The sequence below is a fragment of the Pterocles gutturalis genome, unplaced genomic scaffold (genome assembly GCF_000699245.1).
Source record: "Pterocles gutturalis isolate BGI_N339 unplaced genomic scaffold, ASM69924v1 scaffold8746, whole genome shotgun sequence".
Lineage (NCBI taxonomy): Eukaryota > Metazoa > Chordata > Aves > Pterocliformes > Pteroclidae > Pterocles > Pterocles gutturalis.
In genome coordinates this window covers 1-20,314 of record NW_010100322.1, presented here as the reverse complement: position 1 = coordinate 20,314, position 20,314 = coordinate 1, and the positions used below count along the sequence as shown (strand labels likewise).

Genomic DNA, 20,314 nt, shown 5'->3' with positions numbered 1-20,314 from the left:
ATGTTGTTGTCAGGCGGGGGAGCGGTCCCCGGGCCCCCCGGAGGAGGTGGAGGAGGAGGTGGAGGCGGGAATAGCCGTGTGGAGCTGCTGGTGTTCGGCTATGCCTGCAAGCTGTTTCGAGATGATGAGAAGGCTCAGTACCAGGAGCAGGGGCGACACCTTATTCCTTGGATGGGAGACCCCAAGATCATGATCGATAGGTCGGTGTAACACAACCCCCAGACTCTGCTGCGAGATCTCCTGTTATAGCCTCTTTCTGTTCCCCCCCCCTTATGCTGTGGGCAGGTGAGGGCGGGGGATGAGCAAAGGGCTCACTCTGGCAGATGCGTGGGGATCTTCTTCTCTGGCAGAGTTGGAGGGCAGGTCCTACTGGTAGAGTGCTTTGAGTGTTGCTTTTGTAAGGCTGCAGAGCTGTCCCCCCAGCAACGGGAACGTGGGGTTCCCCGCTCTGGCAGTGTTGGGAGGTTGCCCTCCTTTTGACAATCAGTGCGCGTTGGGTCTTTTTGCTCCACTTGTTAGGGTAGGCTTTACAGAGTGGAGTGGAGAGGGTATAATCTGTTCCTTTTCAGTACAAACCACAAACATCATCTTTTCTCACTTGGAAACCAAGGGAGCCTTATTGCATGGGAGTACTTATCAGGCACTTTATGTATTGTCTAAGCAAGAAGGGTGCAGTGTGAGGACTAGAGAGGTATTTATCCACCTTAGGGGCATTGGGGTTTTGTTATTTCTCCTGAGTAATCAGGCTGCAGGCTGTTGCTGGGATACCCCAAAAGGAGTTCTTGGCCTAATTATGTCTTCCTTATGCCATGATTCACTAGATTAGGCAGAATGGCTTTGACTTTAGGTGCTTGCTTTTCAAATTTTATGTCAGAGGTGGCTTTTCTTGGTTGTTTTGCAGTAGCCAGGGATAGTAATAGAAACTGCTTTGATTTTTTCATGTGGTGTTTAAGTTGTATCAGCAGTGCAGGATGGGATTTAGAAATAAATTTATTCAGAATGCATTTTCTGAATGTTTCCTGGAGAGAGGGAAAGTGGAAGGTCAGGTTGAGTATATTTGAGTGGAGCACTAAAAGTACAGTTTAATAGTTGTGGATGACCCTGAAAACCTCAGTGGGAAAGATGGAAGGATTTTGGTTTGGAAAGGATCACATGACATACTATAGATATTTGTTCCCTCAATTTCATTGTTGTTTTGGTGCTAAACATGACTTTTCTTGTTTTAATTTAGCAACTGTATTTGGCTTGGGAAAATATCAGTGAGGAAGGTCTTTCCATTTCTTTCCGTAAGACTGGAGAAAAAAGATACACCCTTGCACTATTTTGGGGTTCAGCCATTAATGATTTCTGTGTTTGAAATTGATTTGTTAAATTGGAATAAACATGAAGACATGAAAAAGCAACCAGAAATGTTTATAGCTAGGTTTAAATTCTGATTTGTGTGAGAATAGAAGTGTTACGATGGACACTTCTAATCCAGATTATTTTTGCGACAGATCTCATTATTAGGTAGAGGCCATTTTTGTGGTCCTGTGCAACAGTAGCCCAGTTTACAGTCGTTACAGAAATTGATGGGAGCAAAAACTAAGTATGTGCATGTACATGTGTATAATACCAAAAAATCTAAATAACATACCTTTGTAAATTAAGGTAGCTTGCAACTACTAATCTTATAGACTCCTTTGGAAGCTTAGATTCTTTTTATCTCCAGCAGCAGGAGGTCTTCATTTTCACTATTTTAAGAAAAGCACATTGCTATGAGAAGACATGGGTTGAAGTTTGCCTGTGGACAGAGCTTGATTAACCAGACCTACGTGTTTCATTAACGTTTTGCTATAAGAATATTTACTTTCTTTGTTTTTGGTCTAGCAAGTTGTGACAAGTCAAGAGTTGTGTGTGGGAAGACACCTCAGCGGAGTCGAGTTTACTGTCACTTTACTTTTTTGATCAGTTTCTCTTACTGATGCATAAACATTATCCCAATGCAGTGCTTTTCCTGCAAATAAAATTGTTTCTGCTTAGTAGAAAGAAACTGTACGTCATTGATCTTTGCCGTTTTTACGGTGAACCTCCTTAAATTGCATGTATATGTTACTGTTCCTATGTATGTGTGTCTCTCTATCACATAACCCAGAACTTATTTCCTCAGCCAAATGGCTAGGGGCCGAGCCTAGCCATGATTTTACCTCCAATGGACGCAAGTTTCTATGGTGAAGATATCTCCTGAGAGTTCGGGACTAGCAGAAAGAAGCGAGGAAATTTCGACCGTTTGGTTCTTACGGATAGGTATTTATGTATTCGGGTTTGTGTGAATGTAAGCTATTTGACTTTCCAGAAAAACGTATTTTGCAAGTGACATTGATTGGTTGGTTGAAGCACGTACGGTAAGAGCTGTTAAGGAAATGGATCCCACTTAAACTATTAAAGGATACCTTTGACTTTAATTGTAATAATTTATTAGTTTCTCTGAGAGGAATTTAGACTATTAAACAAATTTTCGATAGTTGGTGACAAATGATTAGCAAAATTAAATGTAACTTCTAAAAGGAAGTATGCTTTAACATAAAAGTATTTTTTTTTCATTTTTAATGGGTAAGTATTTAAGTAGTCGCATAAACCCAAGCCCTAAGTTTTTTGCATTGACCAGCTGTTTCATCCTGCAGGTACGATGGACGTGGTCACCTGCATGACCTTTCTGAATATGATGCTGAATATTCCACGTGGAACAGAGATTATCAGTTGTCTGAAGAGGAAGCTAGAATAGAAGCCCTCTGTGATGAAGAGAGGTATTTAGCCTTGCATACGGACTTGCTTGAGGAGGAGGCGAGGCAAGGTATTGCTCAAGGAAACTTCCTGAGTTTAGCACATGTTTCAATAAATAATTATTAAATTAAATTTACTCCTAATTTTGTACTCTCTTTTTCTGATGTTATCTTGACAGTACCCAGTGGATTCGAAAAATGGGAGTCTTTGCATATGTGAGAGGACCTCAGGATAGTTTAAATATAGATCCGCACAGAAATTGCCCAGATTCTGAGGGCAGACTGGGATTTCAGATCCAAAAAAACCCCAAAATAAACACTTTCTGCTTCTTTTTCAGTGTTGTATAAATGAAATTCTGTGCTTTTGTATGCATAATTACATAAGAAGGCTTTAACCTGCAACCTTTATCTCTTCAGGAAGAAATAAATGGTCAGCATATGTATATGCTGCGTTTTTCTATTCAATTTTTAATGAAAGTTAAAATGATTAGGTGAAAACTTCCCATTTGAAAACTAAAGTAAGAAATATTACTTTATTTTTTTAAAATAAATTAGCTTTTAAATATGTTCTAATGATTGGTAATTGCATTTTTGTTCAAGAGGAGGAATATAAAAGACTGAGTGAAGCTTTAGCAGAGGATGGTACCTATAATGCAGTGGGATTTCGTTATGGCAGTGATTATTATGACCCTTCAGAACCCACTGAGGAGGAGGAGCATCAGCCTGCAAAACAAAGAGGTAAGGGGTAAAAATACCAAGGGTTAATTGAGAGGAAGAACACATCGCCTCTGTGTCTCTCGCTTGCAGCTGAAGATTGAAAATGTGTGGTCATTAAAATGCCCATAAAAAATCTCAAAGCATTTCAGTGAAATCTTTGTGGAAATGTGCTCCTGAGTTTTTGCAAACTTCGCTCTTGATGTGCTTAAATGTTTTGTACTACAGCATAGTCAGGATGGGAAATTTAATTCTGTTCTCTCGCAGCTTCTTATTCAGAAAAAAACTAGTAATTGACATGGCTGTCACCACTATGTTTCCTTGTCAAAAATAAAATGATCATTATAAACAAACAGTAATAACTAACCAGAATATATATTTTTTAAGTTTAGATTTTGTCATCTTAATCATTATAAATGGATCTCTCTTCAGCATAGTGTGCCCCTCTCCATGATCTTAAAAAATGCAGAGTTCAGGTTTTCACTTTCCGGTCTTTAATTACAATAACTTTGCATTTTTAACGTGAAGTCTTAAGGAAGCTTTCAAGTGTTACTGAGCTATGTCTTAGTAAAGTGAGGATTGTTTAATTAGCAGTTGGGTTGTCTGACTACATATTGGTGGGTTACTGTGGTGTGAGATGTGCTTTTTTTACCAAGGTGTGTGCAAGGCAGAATCATTTCAGATGCTAAAGGATTTTTTGGTTTTTGCTGCTGTATGTGAGTGGTTGCATCAGGGCAGCATCCATGCTGCTTACATTCTACCAAGGGTTTCTGCTGTGTTCTTCACTACTGTTGCTGAATTGCTTTGTTTTCTGAGTATTATTTAATTTTATTCCCATTTGTCTGGTAGATTACCTAACTGAATAGTTTCTAAGTTCTCTTTACATACAGTTTTTGAGTCTTTCTTGTCATAGGAGTGTTTTTCATGTTGTGTGGATCTGTATGTAGGGATAAGCCTACTGAAAAGTTGGAGATAACAAAGGAGAATATATTTGTATTTTGGCTCCCCCATCTTTCTCTACTTCATGGAGATTAAAAAGGTGGATGCCCCCTCTCCATTAGTCACTGATAAGGGAATCTGCTGTACCTTATAGACTGTCCGTGTTGTGGGATGCCTTTGCAAAACTGCGTAAAAAGGTGCCATAATGTTCTGCCTTTGATCAAGTGTGTAAGGAATAAGTAAAAATTCCAGTTTCATTTGGTAAGAGAGCTGTCGTGAGTTGAGGTTGTGTCTGGATTGCTCTACATTATGTTTCTTTCCTAGAATTATGAGATACCTAGAATAATGTATTTCAGTCTTAATGAAGTAATACTTCTATGAATAATATTAAAATATGATGACTTAGTTGTTGGCAAAGAGAGATAATAACTATTCAGTCTTTCAACAAGTCAATTAATATTTGATGCAGCATGGAAGTGTCATGTTAGGGTATTACAAAATCTTGCAGTGTAATATGAGAATTCTCAGTGCTGCTGATGAGAAGTAGAGATCCTTATAGCAGGTCATTGGAACATCATCTCAATTGTGAGCTTTCCTACCAAACTCTTTATCTTCTAGAAAATTGTTAGTAATGATGGATAATAAAGGATAGGATAATATTAGGATAATAAAGTGGCATTTTCTAGTAACACTTCATAGTGCTTAGGGGAAAAAGTACGTGGGACAAAAGTGAGATAGAAACATTGGTATTACATTTTGCTATAGCTGAACTGCACAGACTTTTAATAGATTGCTATATGGTAACAGTTTCCAGTAATACAGTACTATAAATTCTTCAAATTGCTTTTTTTTTTATAAATCGTGATGGAGTAAAATCCAATATTGGAAGATGCAGATAACAATAATGTGAGTTACAGGCTGTAGTTCTGTGAACACGTCAAGTGTTAGCTGAAGCTGCTGCCAAAAGAAACAGTCCTATTCTGCTTTGTCTGCTGCTTCTTCCTCCTTTCCTTGATGCTGAAATGTCAGTGTGCCTTTGTGGAGTTAAACTATTTGAGTTCATTTAACACAAAACAAAACGAAAAAAAACCAGACAGCAGCAAAAAAGTTAACTCTGTTTATTGCGTGTGTAAGAGCTTGCATGCAGTAATTGCTGTGACATCTCATGTGTGATTAGACTGTTCTGCTGGCTTTGTCCATAGTTCCCATAGTGAGGTTTTCATCCAGTTTGTGCTGTGCAATTTGTTAGGATAAAACTGGAATAAATTTTCTCTTAAAGCTAGTAGAATAGATAATACTAAAAGTTACTTTAAAAGGTAAACTTTACACTTAAATTATTATAAAAATTTGTAAAGCAAGATATTTTCTGAGGAGCATTTCTGGTATACCAAACAACAGAATGTAATTCAAATTGGCCTTCATAAAAGAGTTACTATTTTAGATGAGTAGTTCATGTGATAAATGTTAGATATGTGGGTATGTTAAACTCGATATAAAAGAAACCATCCCAACTTTAGACTGAACTCACAGATGAATGATGACATTTATTTGACTTAATTATTAAAGCAATTACTCTGAACATGATGAAAGTGGATTTTAGCCTCCCTGTTGCATTCTTGTACAACTTTCATTAGGGTTAGGAACCTGGTGAAAGTACTTAGGTTTGTTTGTGTAGGTTGGAATGGTTGATTAATAGGGAATTCAGGTAGACCTGATATATGGATCTTAACAGCTTTAGAGATATTGGATATCTGTAATATTTTAATCATTGTTAGGAAAGAATTCACCCAGTGCATTGACAATGGTTCCCCTTAATTTTGCATGGGTTTTCTTGTAAAAATAAAAGGTAATATTCATGAAAATTAATGTTTTGTATTTGATTTGACACTTATTTGTCTTCAGCAATGTAATCAGGGCTAAGGGTTTTATTCTTCCTAATACCTCTATTAAGATGTAATTTATGCAGTCTTAAATAAAATATACATAACATCAGGGAGAGGAACCATATTTAAATATCTTCAGTGCAAACGCTGGTTATAGTTTCAGTTGAAAAATTCCTTGATTGCACATCCTTTTAGATATACTTTATTTTAATAATTTTTTTTTAACATTTGGGTACTTTGACAAGTTTTGTCCTATAGTATTTCATTCTGTCATTTCTTATAGAAACAGCTCAGACAGAAAATGTAGAAGAAAATGAAGAACCTTTTGTTGCCCCTCCGGGACTAAATGTACCTTCTGATGTGGAACTGGTATGTGTGTACAGTTAACGCAATTTACATTTCTGTTGATTTTCAAGGAGTTTATAATGCTTTACTGGGTTTTCTTTGGGTTTTGTTGGGTTTTTTTCCCCATTAACTTTAGTATGGTAAAATTTGAATTATTCTAAAGTAGTAGCTTGATTTCAAATGTTTTTTCTTGAATTCTTAAGTTCTGTGAACTCTTTTAATCTTCTTTTTCACACCGAAATTATTGCAGTGCTTATGCTAAGTGCATTTAGTGTCACTTGTGTTGTTATTTTAAATAATGCAGAAAAAAGGCAGCAGTTCTTGGAATAGATGCTTACTGAGATGTCAGGGTTGACATCCCAAGTGTAAAGGACCATTAAGCTAAAAGATTGCTTCTGTTCAGGAGTTTTTTTCTGTATTCTTTTTAATTGAGTCCCAATCTGAAGAAGGTGGGAAGTGATCGAATATAAACGCCATGTCTTAAGACTAGCCTATTCAAGGAGAAAAGCAATGGTCTATTTCTAGCAAATTCTGAAATAGCTTGAGAATGTTAGCATGTAGAAGCTCTTTCTTTCATGTGTTACAAAAACTTGCTACATAGTAAACTGTAAACTTAATTGCAACTTGTGTATTTTTCCTGAAAGGAGCTGAGTAGTCACCTGAGTACAGTTGTAACCGTAAGGATTTTCAATTTAATTCAAATTTTATAAAAAATGCTGGGAAGTCAGATAATATTCTTTCTCCTATACCATGGTCACGAAGGTGTTAGTTTATATTTAGGTGCCTTCTCAACTTGATAGCCCTGGTCAGTAAAGATTCAAAGCATTCTGTTAGAATAACTAATAGTCAACACAAGGTATTTGTGTAAGAGTGTTTTTCTACTTCATTAGCTTTTAATTGAAATTTTTTATCCTACTCTATCTTTTATAGAGCTATTTAACAAATCTAATGTGCAACTTTACTCTTTTCTGATTTTACTTCCTCTTCTTTTCGATCCTATAATACATTCTTTTCGATCCTATAATACATTCTGTTAGTGAGGTGCTTACAAACCTACTTCTCAGTTCAGGGAAGAATTTTGTATGTTGCTGTCTTGAAATTATGAGTTATAGTTGAGTCTTAGAAGAAGTACATTGAGTTCTCGGTGAGAAGCTGCTTGTTCAGCATTTTGATGCTGTTCCCAAAAAGTAACAGCTGGTAAAAGAATGTTTGTTCAGTAACTCTATAGGAATGCAACAGCACATAGGAATTGCAATTCTTATGTTGGTCTTAAGATAAAACATGTTCCTTCCAAGCAGATGAATAGTAACAAGCTTTTTGCACGTTCAGTGATAACAGAATAACAAACAGCTGTTGGGAAGAAGACCATACATGTTAAGTCTTCAGAGCACCTTGAGATATTGTAAGGTAGGGCCACTTTAAGTCGAGACTGCAGTGTCAAGAAATACATCTGTCTCCTGTCTTGCGCCAGCAGAAGTGTCTATATGGCAATGGAATGTACCTGCTGTAAAATAATTTTTTTGCTACGTCAAACTCAACCAGGATTTGTTCCCCTCTTCAATGTGGTGTGCAATGGCAAAAATAATTGTGATGCTAGAAGGAGAGGATCTTGCAAATGGAAATGAATGAGCAGTTAGGGAAGGTTTGGACTGGATTTTTTTTTCAGTGCTGATATGCTCTCACTAGTGGAAAGTGACTATGAAATGGAGTTGATAGAGAAAGCTGAGAAGAGGAGCAGGGAACTACTGCTGTTTCTGATTTCTTCTGAGTTGTAACACACTTGCAAGCTGCTTATGAAAATACAAATACATGTTATTTTACTCCCACAGCCACCAACAGCAAAAATGCATGCGATTATAGAACGAACTGCAAACTTTGTCTGCAAGCAGGGAGCACAGTTTGAGATCATGCTAAAAGCCAAGCAGGCACGCAACTCCCAGTTTGACTTCCTGCGGTTTGACCACTACCTCAATCCCTACTACAAATTCATTCAGAAGGCTATGAAAGAGGGACGATACGCTGCTCCTTCTGAAAATAAAGTGGATGAGAAAAAACGTAAGTTGATGCTTGTCAGGTGGATGGCTTCAGGTTGTGCATTGTTGAAACATCCACAAGTCTTTTCTTGGTAAAATAACCACATCTTTTTAGTGTGTTGCTGTTATCCTGCAACTGAGACTGATGTGATAATTTAAAATTTTGCTTAAATTGGAGGAGTTTCTTAAAAGATTGTTCTGTGAAACCTTCAGATACAAGAGCTGCTGTGATCTTGGAGCTTTTAGAAGCATTTTTTTCTGGCTCTAGCCCAACAGAAAGTTGTTCTGTGCATTTAGGTTTTAGTTTTATTGATGACTAGCAATATATTCTTCTATCTGTATTTTAGTAAATAAGGAGATTTATGAAGACAGTAGTTTCTTAAGAGTTCATGTGTGTCCTCTACCACTCTTCTCTCCCAATACAAATCCATAGCAAACCCAAGTAAAATTCAGACATTGCTTTTATTTAGACTCCAGAGTCAAATCTGAGGAAGAAGATGATGATGATGATGACGATGATGGAAATTATCTGCATCCAAGTCTCTTTGCATCTAAAAAATGCAGTAGGCTTGAAGAGCTCGTGAAGGTACTTGACCCTATTAAATTACTTTATGCTTTGTAAAACATCTGATTCATGGGCAGAAAAATTCTAATATGCGGGTGTTAAGATCTTTTGTTAACAAAGATTTTTTTTTTTTCCTGACTGTCTTAGTAACTGAAGACTGTTTTGCTAAACTTTCAAGTTACCTTTTCTGCAGTACATAAATTGTTATTTTTCCATTTGTAAGGAATTATATTTCTATTTTTGATGCCCTCTGGTATTGAGGGCATCACTCAAGGATTTATCCAACAGAACCTGTATTGAAGCTGGAAAGATTAAGATATTTAATGCTTTCTGTATATAAGCTGAGAGAGAATGTTTTCTTTTTAGATTTTAGTAGATAAAATGTTGACATGAAGTAATAGTTTCAGCGAATAATATTTCAGCAGAATTAGTGCTACTCATTAAAGATAAATTTTGCTGGATATGTTAGTTATTTTTATTTTCTGAGTTTGATCAATGATGGAATAATGGGAATGACAGATGGTTGTACACATTTGAGGCTTTCAGAGGAATGGCAGTGGTGCTGTCTGACATTTAGACAAGTTAGGTTCTGTGTCTTATTCCAGCCTTGACAATAAGTGAGTAAGAGTAATACCCACTTTTTTCTTTTTTTTTCTTTTTTTTTTTTTTTTCTCCCAGGTAGGGGACTTCTGTTCACATTAAAGTATTTTTTGTTTTGTTTTCCACAAATTAAAAAAAAATAAGTTGAATCTGATGTGAGAGCTACAAAAACAATAACTTGATGTTTGGACAATATTATTGAGGTCTATTAACTTAGATAAATTTGCTTTCCAAATTAGGTTGATGCTATCATGCTTTAAATATTTACTTCATATTTTAATCTTTTTTTCCTATTCTCAAATTTTTTTCAGCCTTTGAAGGTAGTAGACCCTGATCATCCACTTGCAGCACTGGTGCGCAAAGCGCAATCAGATAATAACTCATCGACGCCACAGTCAACAGATGGGGCAGCTGTACAGACATCACAAGCAGAATATTCTTCTGATTGTAAGTGCATTGTGATTAGGCAGCTGGTGGTGTGTCTTAATGAATTGTATGTGCGTGCTGGTGGGAAGAAAATACGTTAGCTTCATACTTGATCATTCGTAACTGATATTTGTTCTTTTTCAATCTCTTGAATCTTTGAAGATGCATTCTTCCACTGAGTATCTATTCAATTGTTATCTGCTTAGGAAAAAAAGAAATAGGGTGGAGGGGGCAGGCAGGCGGGAGGCCAAGAATCCAGTCTGTGAACATGGTTAGCATAGTACCCTTAATGTTTTTTTTGTAATGAATGCCTTCACTGTTGAATATAAAACTGTCCTATAAAGCAATTCCTGAAGTTCCCATTAAAAAAAAGCTTACTATATTAAGCAAAATGCAGATAAGTCTGCTTTGAACAGTTTTGCTGGAGTGTTTAACACTAAGAAAAATCTGCAAAGGTAAAATCACATAAATTGAAGGATCCTACTAAAGTGATACAACCAGGTTTTAGTGTAGTATTCCGTTATAATGTTGGAAGTAGTTTTACAGTAAATAAATAAATCTTTTACTATATAGTCAATACCTATAATTTTTCATTATTTGAGTATGCAAGATTCAAAGTTAAAAATTAATCTTTTATATTTCTCATTACAATATATGAGAGGGAGGAGTAGCTTTTAAGTTCCATAGCTACAAGAGGCCATTCTTTCTTCTATTTTATTTTTTCTGAAAAGATCAGCAAAAGCAATGATATATTTAAATTATAAAGCAAGCAATGTGGAAAAGTTGTGTGCTCAAATGCTTTTTTCTGCGCCTGATATTGAAATACCAAGACTTTATCTTCTCTCCAACTTATTATTAAATCTTGAATCTTAGATTTTTCTTGAACCATTTCAGATCAGTATAAGTACTATCTTGTATATAACCTCTTTTAAGAATCAACTTTGCTACAAAATTTTTAGTACTATGATCTTAACTTCTCTGGATGTATCTGATTTGCATTATCTTTGAAGCTGTTTAATGCAGGCCTTTTATAAAGCTCCTGCAAATTTTGTGAATTCTGATCCTCAAAAAGATGAAGTCAAACTTAATTGGATTTATGTGCCTCTAATTCTTTTCAGAATTCTGAAAGTACTTGATTCCTTAAATCTAGAAATTTAACTTATTCTTTCATTTATAGAACTTCCCATTTGATTCTACTGAGATATTAAAAAAAAGTATATTGCAGCCTTCAGTACAGTAGGGTTTCATGATAATATAAATTTGTAGGTAATGAGTAGTGTTACTTCAAAGTGGTGGTGGTGATGGGGTTATTTTTAGTAATGTTGTTGCAAATAAGTATCACCATAATGATCTAAGTTGATTTTGGTGCATTGTAGGTTCAGAACCCCCAGATGATTACAGGCATTGTCAGAGTGTATTATGTGGAGAAGAATATGCATGGAAGTAATTTTTATTTAAAACTCTACCTTAAGAGAATCTTAATAAAACTGAAATAAGATTTCTGTGAACAAATTGAAAATTACTGGTTATTTCAAGAAATACTATCTCCGTAGAATAATGCTCGTCAGTTTTCTTGCTACTTTCATGTCAGGTTTGAATCTGAGTGATGGAAACTGGGAGATCATAATTTAGTAGCAATACAAGTTAAGTTTGCAACTCTTCTCCCTGCCTTTAAAACTCAGCAGGTCTTTATTCTGCTCTCCTCATTGGTAACTTATTCTTTGAAGAAAGTAAATACTGCCACACAGGAATTTTTATGAAACATATAAGAGGATAATTCACTATAATTTAGTGCATTGATTAAACTTTGCTTCCAGAAATGTAACTCTTACTGTAAATCTTTTGAAATACTTTACCTGAATACTTTTCTGTTTATACATCTTTCTGCAGAAAATATTTAGATTTACAAGAAGTAACTGCCATTTAAAAGTGTTAAGCTAATTAAAGCATTATAAAATATTGTCCTTAAAGCAAGCAAGCAAGCTGTAAGCCCTTGCACTCTCAAGAAATAAATATTTAGCATTGGAGAAGCCTCTAGTGTGGAAAACCTGTCTACTTTTTGAAGTTTCAGTTAATGTGTGTCTATATATAGTGATACAGGTGTTTAATATATATATATAGAGAGAGAGATACTAGTGGTTTAATTTCTCTGTGTTAGTTTTGAATATATGCACATTTTTTCTTAATGCATACATAGTTTTAACTGAGTTAAACTGCCAGAGGGGAATTAGATTAGGAAGAACAATTTCATATTAGGTAATTTTTAATAAACCTTCACTGGTTCACTTCTTTATTCATACCTGTTTGGCTTCCAGCTGACCTTCACTACATTCTGATTCTGTCTCTTACTCTGCATATTTCTCTGTGTGTTTGTATTGATGCAATAATGTTGTTTGTTTTTTTAATTGGGTGTTTTTTAACGTTGTTCTTAAATATTATTTTTTTTTATAGCAACTGTGGCAGCCATGTATTACAGTTACTATATGCTCCCTGATGGAAGCTATTGCCTCGCACCTCCACCTCCAGGAATAGATGTTGCTACCTACTACAATGCGTTGCCTGCAGGGGTGACTGTATCAAGCACTACAGGGGTAGCAACAGTTCCTCCACCCCCTGGTACTACACCTCCACCTCCCCCAGACACAACCGATAGCAGCAGTGGGTTGACTTCTACCACAACATCTACAAGGTACCACATACAAATTTTCTTGTTGGGTGGAAGGATCTCTTTCCTTCACTTCAATATGAAATATTTAGTAGCGGTTCTATTATTGGTGATTCCTCAGTACCATTTGCCAGGGTTTATGCAGCTTTGATTACCTCCACTTTGTTCTTTTATATTGTATGTGGTTAATTGTTACTCAGCTGCTATGAAGTTTTTGCGTGATGGAAAATCAAGTTATTTTAACTGCATAATGAACCCAGAGAGCAAACCTCTGTAATGTTTTTTGTTAAAACAAGAATCTGAAAGATATTTATGTTCCATTTATAAAAACGGTGTGCTTTTTATGTTTTCAGCACAATTACTCCAGTGGTTGCCATTATACCTCCGCCCCCAGATATCCAACCTGTTATTGATAAGCTAGCTGAGTATGTTGCTAGGAATGGGATAAAATTTGAAACCAGTGTTCGTGCCAAGAATGATCCCAGGTAAGAGAATATGTTATTTTAACTTCTATTTTAAAAGTTGAGGTTTTCATTTTTAAATATATTACCAGGACATGCAGGTCTCAAGAAGAGACATACTATCATTTTTGCAAGTGAAATTCAGGGAACTACTTAAAGGTAATGCCAAAGCATTTTTGCCCAAATCCTCAAACAACCAACCTAACAAAAATGTCTCTAGAAAGCATGCTCTGAATGTGTATGCAGTGGAAGTTTAGCACAAGTTACAGTGCTTCCAAACATCAAATAGTGTTCCATCTGCTAGAGAAAATTAGACGGCAAAGAATTGTTGGTATTTACTATGTTCATGTACATTTTCACATACTCAGCTTTCTTTTAACAGATTTGAGTTCCTGCAACAGTGGCACCAGTATAATGCTTATTATGAATTTAAAAAACAGTTCTTCCTTCAAAAAGAGAGCAGTAACAAATCTCAGGTACGTGTATGTTTGTGTATACATATATTAAAAATGCAGTGTACATGGGAAAAGGACTCGCTTATCTGTTGTGTTACCATGAGACGTTTTAAAAATGGAACTCTCTGAATTATGGAGAAATTGTTCAGCAAAGGATGTGAATGTGGGTTTTTTCCCTGTTTTTTAGTTTTGTATAGCATTTAGATAAGCCTGTGTGAGGTGGTGTGATATTTAGTTCCTGCTTTGTAGTATTAGCAGCCACTCAGTTGTAATATAAAACAGCAACCTGAAAATCTTTTGGCTTTTTATAGAAAGGAATATATGCTTTGTGGAGGTTTAGAGCTTTCTAGGACTGGGATTAGTGTTCTGTTGTCAGAAGGGTTGGGTATAGCTTATCAACAGCCATACCTTCTCGTGTGCCTCATGGTTTTGTGGAACACTAGCACAGGACTAAACTACTTTTCTGACATGCTTTTTTCTGAGGGAGGTTTTGTTAAGTAAGAGTCCTGTGATGACTGACTGAAACAATATTGGAGCTTCAAAACACTTTTCCTACTTGCTTTGCTGCTTCTAGTCCATGTTATTAGAAGATGATACCCAGACTTGGCATCCTTGCTTTTTACTATTCTCATGTTAGCTAATCTCATTTGCTTGTTCTCTTACTGAAAAGAAAATTGCAAATAGTATCGGAAATACATTATTTAATATTAACTTTTCATGGGAAAGAGCTATTTTTTTTTAGGCCCTATGTCATTTGTCATCTCAAGGCTTAGATTGGGGAGCCTTAAACTGAAGAAGGTAGGCCTGTGGGTAAACACCTCAATATCGCTTTGTGGAAAATGAAAAAATGCAATACTAGTTGCTGTCTGAAACACTTGTGTCTAATATTTTGTTTTGATAGTGAAAAATGTTTTGAAAACACTACTTTTAAAGATAAGCTGTGGTAAATAGTGATCTTATTCAGCTGATAACTTACATGCAAAACTGTCCTGTACCACAATGCTGACTGTTACTCTAGAATTTCCTTCGTGCAAACCACTGGGTTGAATTTGTAATACTTACATAATTAATAAGGACTTGTTAACATTTATTTTGGGGGGAAATTGTATATTAACTGAAGTGTAATAATGAAGGATTCAGTTTAAGCATGCAAATTAGTACAGCTAAGAAACAAGCAGAAACTGGTTTAAGTCCCTTGAGGTCGTGTGTAGCAATGCATATTTTCCTACTGCATGGTTTTCTAGATAATGCCATTCTCTTTAATTTTTTAGAATAATGATTTCAATATTATCTTTATGCTTTAGTAATGTGCATGTAGGCAACTAATGAAATTGATTGTTCTCCTTTTTGGCCATTAAAGTTAATAAGAAATTGAACTACTGGCTTCAGTAAATACAGGATGAAGTCCTTGATTTCCTTGTGTTTTTCTCCTCTGAGGATTTTCAGAAATTAGTTCTGTTGGTCAGGGAATGGCTGCAGGGAGCAATGAAAGGATCTCTTCAATACTTGATATTTCAACATTAAGTATGCTTAACAGCAGCCAGTGGAAAGCAACCAAACTATTTATTGAGAGAGGCTCATTTAAATGTTAAATTACTTAACGTCATCCCCTGACTCACCATGTAAATATTTTTAATGTTCTACAGTATCAATTTTAAAATGTTTGTACTCTGAGTTTAGAGGTTGTCTTGAATGATTTGGTCATGTAATAGTAGAATCAGTAATTCTTTACTTTTTTGAAAATCTCAGCACAGTATCAGTTTACTGCCACAAAAAACATAGGTGCAATGTTCTTCAGCAAAATGTTGGAACAAATCAGACACGCTAACCTGTGTTGATCCCTGTAGAACTTGATTTTGTAAAGAAGGTATCATACAATTGTACGTTAGGAAAAAAAGTCATAAGCTTTCGTTCTCTTGCTGTGGATTACCTTTAATGGGTTTTGTCCTGGACCGTGGAGATGAAGACCTAAAAGAATATACTTTGAAAAAAGAAGTATATACTTTTAGCATCTAATTTTAAAAACATAATTTTCAGAACAGTTGGCAAAAGTGTACCAGCTGAAGAACATTTTCTGCACTGTGAAATAACAACACACTCTTACTGTAGGTCTGTAGTTTTTGCAGCCTGTGGGATTACATGAAGCAGTGCATCATTTATAAGAAGCAGACTTTTGGTCGTGAGTGCTTGTTGATGTAAAATTAGCTGTTATGTGATTAGCTGATAATGTGATTTTTGAAATGGCTGGCAGAATTGCAGCTCCACAGAAACTGCATTAATTCTTTCATGAACTACCCAGTTAGTAAGCTTGCACATTTCTTTTGAAAAGGGAGTATCTTCATCTGAAGATGTTCCAGCAGATACTGCCGGTGATACACCAAGTGAGACTCAATTTGCAGATGAACATGCACCTGAAGATGCATCTGAGCCAAGTGCGAAGGGAGTTCCAGGAACTAAAAAGGATGTTCTTCCTTCTAAAACTGTCAGTGATGGTAAATTGGTGAAAGGTATGTTAGCATGATTTGTTGGATGTGAAAATATTTGTTGGCATATATTAAAAAAAAAAAAAAAAAGGTTAAGGGAGAGGCAGGGTGAAAACAGGGAGGAGAATTTCATCATGCAGAAAATATTTTCACAGGAAGCATCAAAAAAAGGACTGAAATAAGTAATTTGATTGCTTTCATATTTCTTTCATATCAGACTATCAGGTATTCATGGTCTGACAGAATGAATTGTTTTATTTCAGTTTTGTGCAAAGTTGAAGGCTTTCATCAGTGACCCCAGTAGAATCTTATTTTTGTCATTTTAAACTTGACAGTTACAAGCTCTGTGTAAGAAAGAAGTTATTCCTTCTGAATAAAAGCAGTATTCCTATTTGAAACCGTACACATGGAGGAAGTATGCTAGGCATATTACTCAGTTGTTCAGTCTTCCCGTGTTGGTCATTAGTCATGCTGGAAAAAAAGACCCTTTTCATGTCTAAGTGGAATGTTTTTCCTCTTCCAGTCATAGCAGCAGAGGGACAAAGTAGGAGGATCTCTTGGTAACCAAAGTCAGCTAACTCACTAATAGCGTCCTGAGTTGGAGAGGCGATTGTTTTCACCTGGGACCTGATTTCTTGGCCTGTCAGGAAAAGATACCTTAAAATTTCTTCTTTTCAGTAACAACTAGAAACTTAAATCTTTTAACTAAATCTGAATGCCACTGAAAAAAAAAACGAAGCAGGAAAAACTGACCTGTGTTCCCAGGGATGTGTACTGCCTTCCTGCCATTTCAGTGGCTTTCTTAATTGCTGTTAAGCGTCTCTACTCCCTGCAGTCCCTTGGAATTCTTCTCTTCCCACTCCTCACTGCAATTTCTTTCCCTCCACGGGCTGCGGGCTGCAAGCTCCAAGCTCTTTGCTGTGTTTGTCTGCCTGGCTGTCCATACTGTGCGGTTTCATCTCGGGCTGGTTGAGTAGCTTCCTCAGGGAAGGAGCAATCTTCCCTGTCTTCAAAGACGCCCTATTAAGAAAACTTAATGTACAACAGAAAATAATATTGTTTCTTTTTATGTTATTAATAAATGGCAAACTGGAGCCTGTGCTTTAATAATGATAATAATCTGCTCAAATTTAGATGATGAAATGTCACCAACATTTCATGACAATCCTATTCCAATAAACTTATTTTCATTTCCTCTAATATGGTACAAATCCTACTTTCTTGTAACCTAAATACAGTAATTGGCTACAAGACGGACATAACATCTGCACTAGATTTTTCCTCTGCCTCTGAGGGAATAAAATCCCATGTTAGGATTTGTTTTGTCATATGAAAAAGTTGGAAAAATCACTATTATAATATCTCTTCTCTTGAAATTTTTGAGTTCTTTATTTCTGAGCTTATTTCCTTACCCCAGAATTAGAAGCTGCAGAGCTTGTATTTTATAAACCTTGGTATGTAATTTAATTATTGTTTTTAATTTCCCTAATTGAAATCTTATAGGATATATATACAAAAGGCATCCTGAGAAAGACAAATTTGCAGCAGACCATATGGTAGTAGGTTGCTTTGCTTGAGATGTGTGAGAAATTCCATTCTTTATTCTCAGAAGCTACATTTTGGATAAATGGTTTAGAGATTAATACTGTATTTTTTTCAGAAAATGGTTCTCAACAAACACTCCAAGCAAAATTCTGTGAGGGAAAAGGATAAGTTCAGACTTAAGTATAGTTGTATATTAGCTATGCCTAATACTTTGAAGATCTGTTAATACAACCTAGCTTGAAATGATCCACGATTTCCATTTTATTGTGGTATTCCATGATTTTTACAGGTGTTCTTTTTGCTTTGAGTGTGCTGGCATGAGTGTGTTGTAGTGTCCTTTCATGCTGGAGTAGTAGGGGCTGCTTGAGAGGAATAGTTGACCACCAGTTGTGCTACAGCAAGACAAGCTAAGACATTTGGGGAAAAGTACTAACATTTGCATTTATATCTCCTGTAATGAAATGTTGTTGACTCCCCAAAGTAATTAATTTTCGTATAGATGGAAATAAGTCTTTAAATACTGCTCTGTGATCCTGCCAAATGCTATTGTTGTGCAAACCATTGATTTAGTGTGAAGGAAGCGTAAGGGACCGTATCATACTGCAGCATGTCAGATAGGAGCCTGAGCACAGAGCATTTTCATCTTAAGCCTGGAAGAGTAGATTGTTCACTTGGGAAAAGAAGTAGTACTGAAACAAAAAATTATTTGGGACAGAATATGAAATTATTTATCTCGTCTCAGGAAATGTAATTCCTAAGATGGTTTAGAATGTCTTTTTCCCTGCTGCTACTGAAGTGCGAGAAAAAGACTTTGAGATAGAATTTTATAGGGCAAATGAAGTTTCCAACATTTGCTTAATAAAGGGAAAAAAAAAAAATTGTGTTGTCCTTTTCCCCAAAATAATTAGCTTAACATAAGGATGATACAAAGGAGTTTTTTTTGTGGTGTAGTCTGCATGAGTAATGGATAAAGTCAAGAAATTCAGCCTGCTTTCTACTGCAGTCTAATGATGTGTAAAATCTCACCCATTCATTCACAGCATCATTTGCTCCAATAAGCTTTGCGATCAAGGCCAAAGAAAATGACCTTCTTCCTTTGGAGAAAAACCGTGTTAAATTGGATGATGACAGTGATGAGGAGGAAGAGGAGGGCAAGGAAGGCCAAGAGAACACTAATAGTGCTTCAAACCATACTCCAGCTGTTACCACTCCTTGTCCTGCTCCTGAAGAGAAAAAACCTCAACTTACGCAGGAGGAATTGGAAGCTAAACAAGGTATTCCATGTTACACTTAAAACAAAACGAAAGATTGAGTACTTCAGGCAAACTACAAAACTGCCATGTGAATAAGTATGGCATTTTAGGTATTTTGAATCTTCACTACGTCTTCTTAACAGGAAGCAGAATTCTTTTCCCACAGTTTCCTTCTTATTGTTAAGAATTAAAATCTTCATTGGTTGCTCAGCTAAAATTGGACTTCTAACACACAGTCGAGTTGAGTACTTTGCCCTAATGCATGATCTTTCTCAATTCTATTTTGTTTTTCTATTACAAGCTCTGAGCAAAACATAAAACTTGTAGTTTCCAGGTTGCATTAACAGGGCCCAGAAAAAGGCATGTCCCTTTCTCATTTTCTTCAGAGAACAATGAAATGCTTCAGGCTATTTTTCAGTTATATAGCACTCCCATATAGACTAATATCACCTTGTTGATGTTTTGTTACTCTTATAATGCAATGCCATTAAGTCTTTGTATGGGGTTTTCCTGTTACTGTGTTTATGATGTAAGGGCAGAGCGTATGCTGTGTGAATTTGAATGAAATGATCTTTCAAAGGGATCAGTTTTTTCTCATTCATCCTCAAGGTCATTTCACAACAGAGATTGTTTAATAAAGTAGAGATACTGTCAGTGTTTACCAGCTTAAAAACTTACTATTTCTCTTACAACTATGAGTATGCCACAGGAATTTAATTTTTCATTTTCAAAATGGTTTGTTTTGCTCCTAAGCAAGTAGCAGTTCCTTTCTAAACTTTATTAGCAGAGTATGCTTTGGTGATACATATCTGAAGCAAATAAGAAATATTTCGTATGATAATAAAAATAAAGTGTAAAACATGTTTGGAAAAAGTTGTGTGTTGGAAAAACTGTGCAATTGACCAAAAAAAACCAGTCGTCATGTACATGCACGGAACACAAAAGTAGAAGATGAAAAAGATAAGACAAATATCCATTAGGTGCATAGTTAAATAAATTGGCTTATTCTCTTTTTGTAATCACATAACAATAACTGTTGGTTGTAACAATAGTGAAACAGTTTCTGAAAATTTCTGGAGCAGCCCTTTGTGTAAACATTTTAAGACGTCTATAAATAGAGCTAGAAAATGTAAGGGAAAGATCAGATCTCCTTATTTAGGTAGCTTTTGTAAATAGAAAAGAACA

The 20,314-nt window shown here is 35.8% G+C and overlaps 1 protein-coding gene across 1 annotated transcript; it reads left to right on the top strand.

The window, feature by feature from the left end:
* On the top strand, positions 1-19,150 carry SFSWAP (splicing factor, suppressor of white-apricot family; the record flags this gene model as incomplete). The annotated part of the gene is made up of 12 exons (XM_010079343.1): positions 1-200; positions 2,664-2,833; positions 3,363-3,500; positions 6,582-6,667; positions 8,473-8,698; positions 9,147-9,262; positions 10,153-10,288; positions 12,719-12,956; positions 13,286-13,417; positions 13,776-13,869; positions 16,178-16,355; positions 18,917-19,150. Coding segments are annotated over exons 1-12 (1,948 nt in total), but the record flags the coding sequence as incomplete, so codon positions are not given.
* Between the last annotated feature and the right edge of the window lie 1,164 nt (positions 19,151-20,314).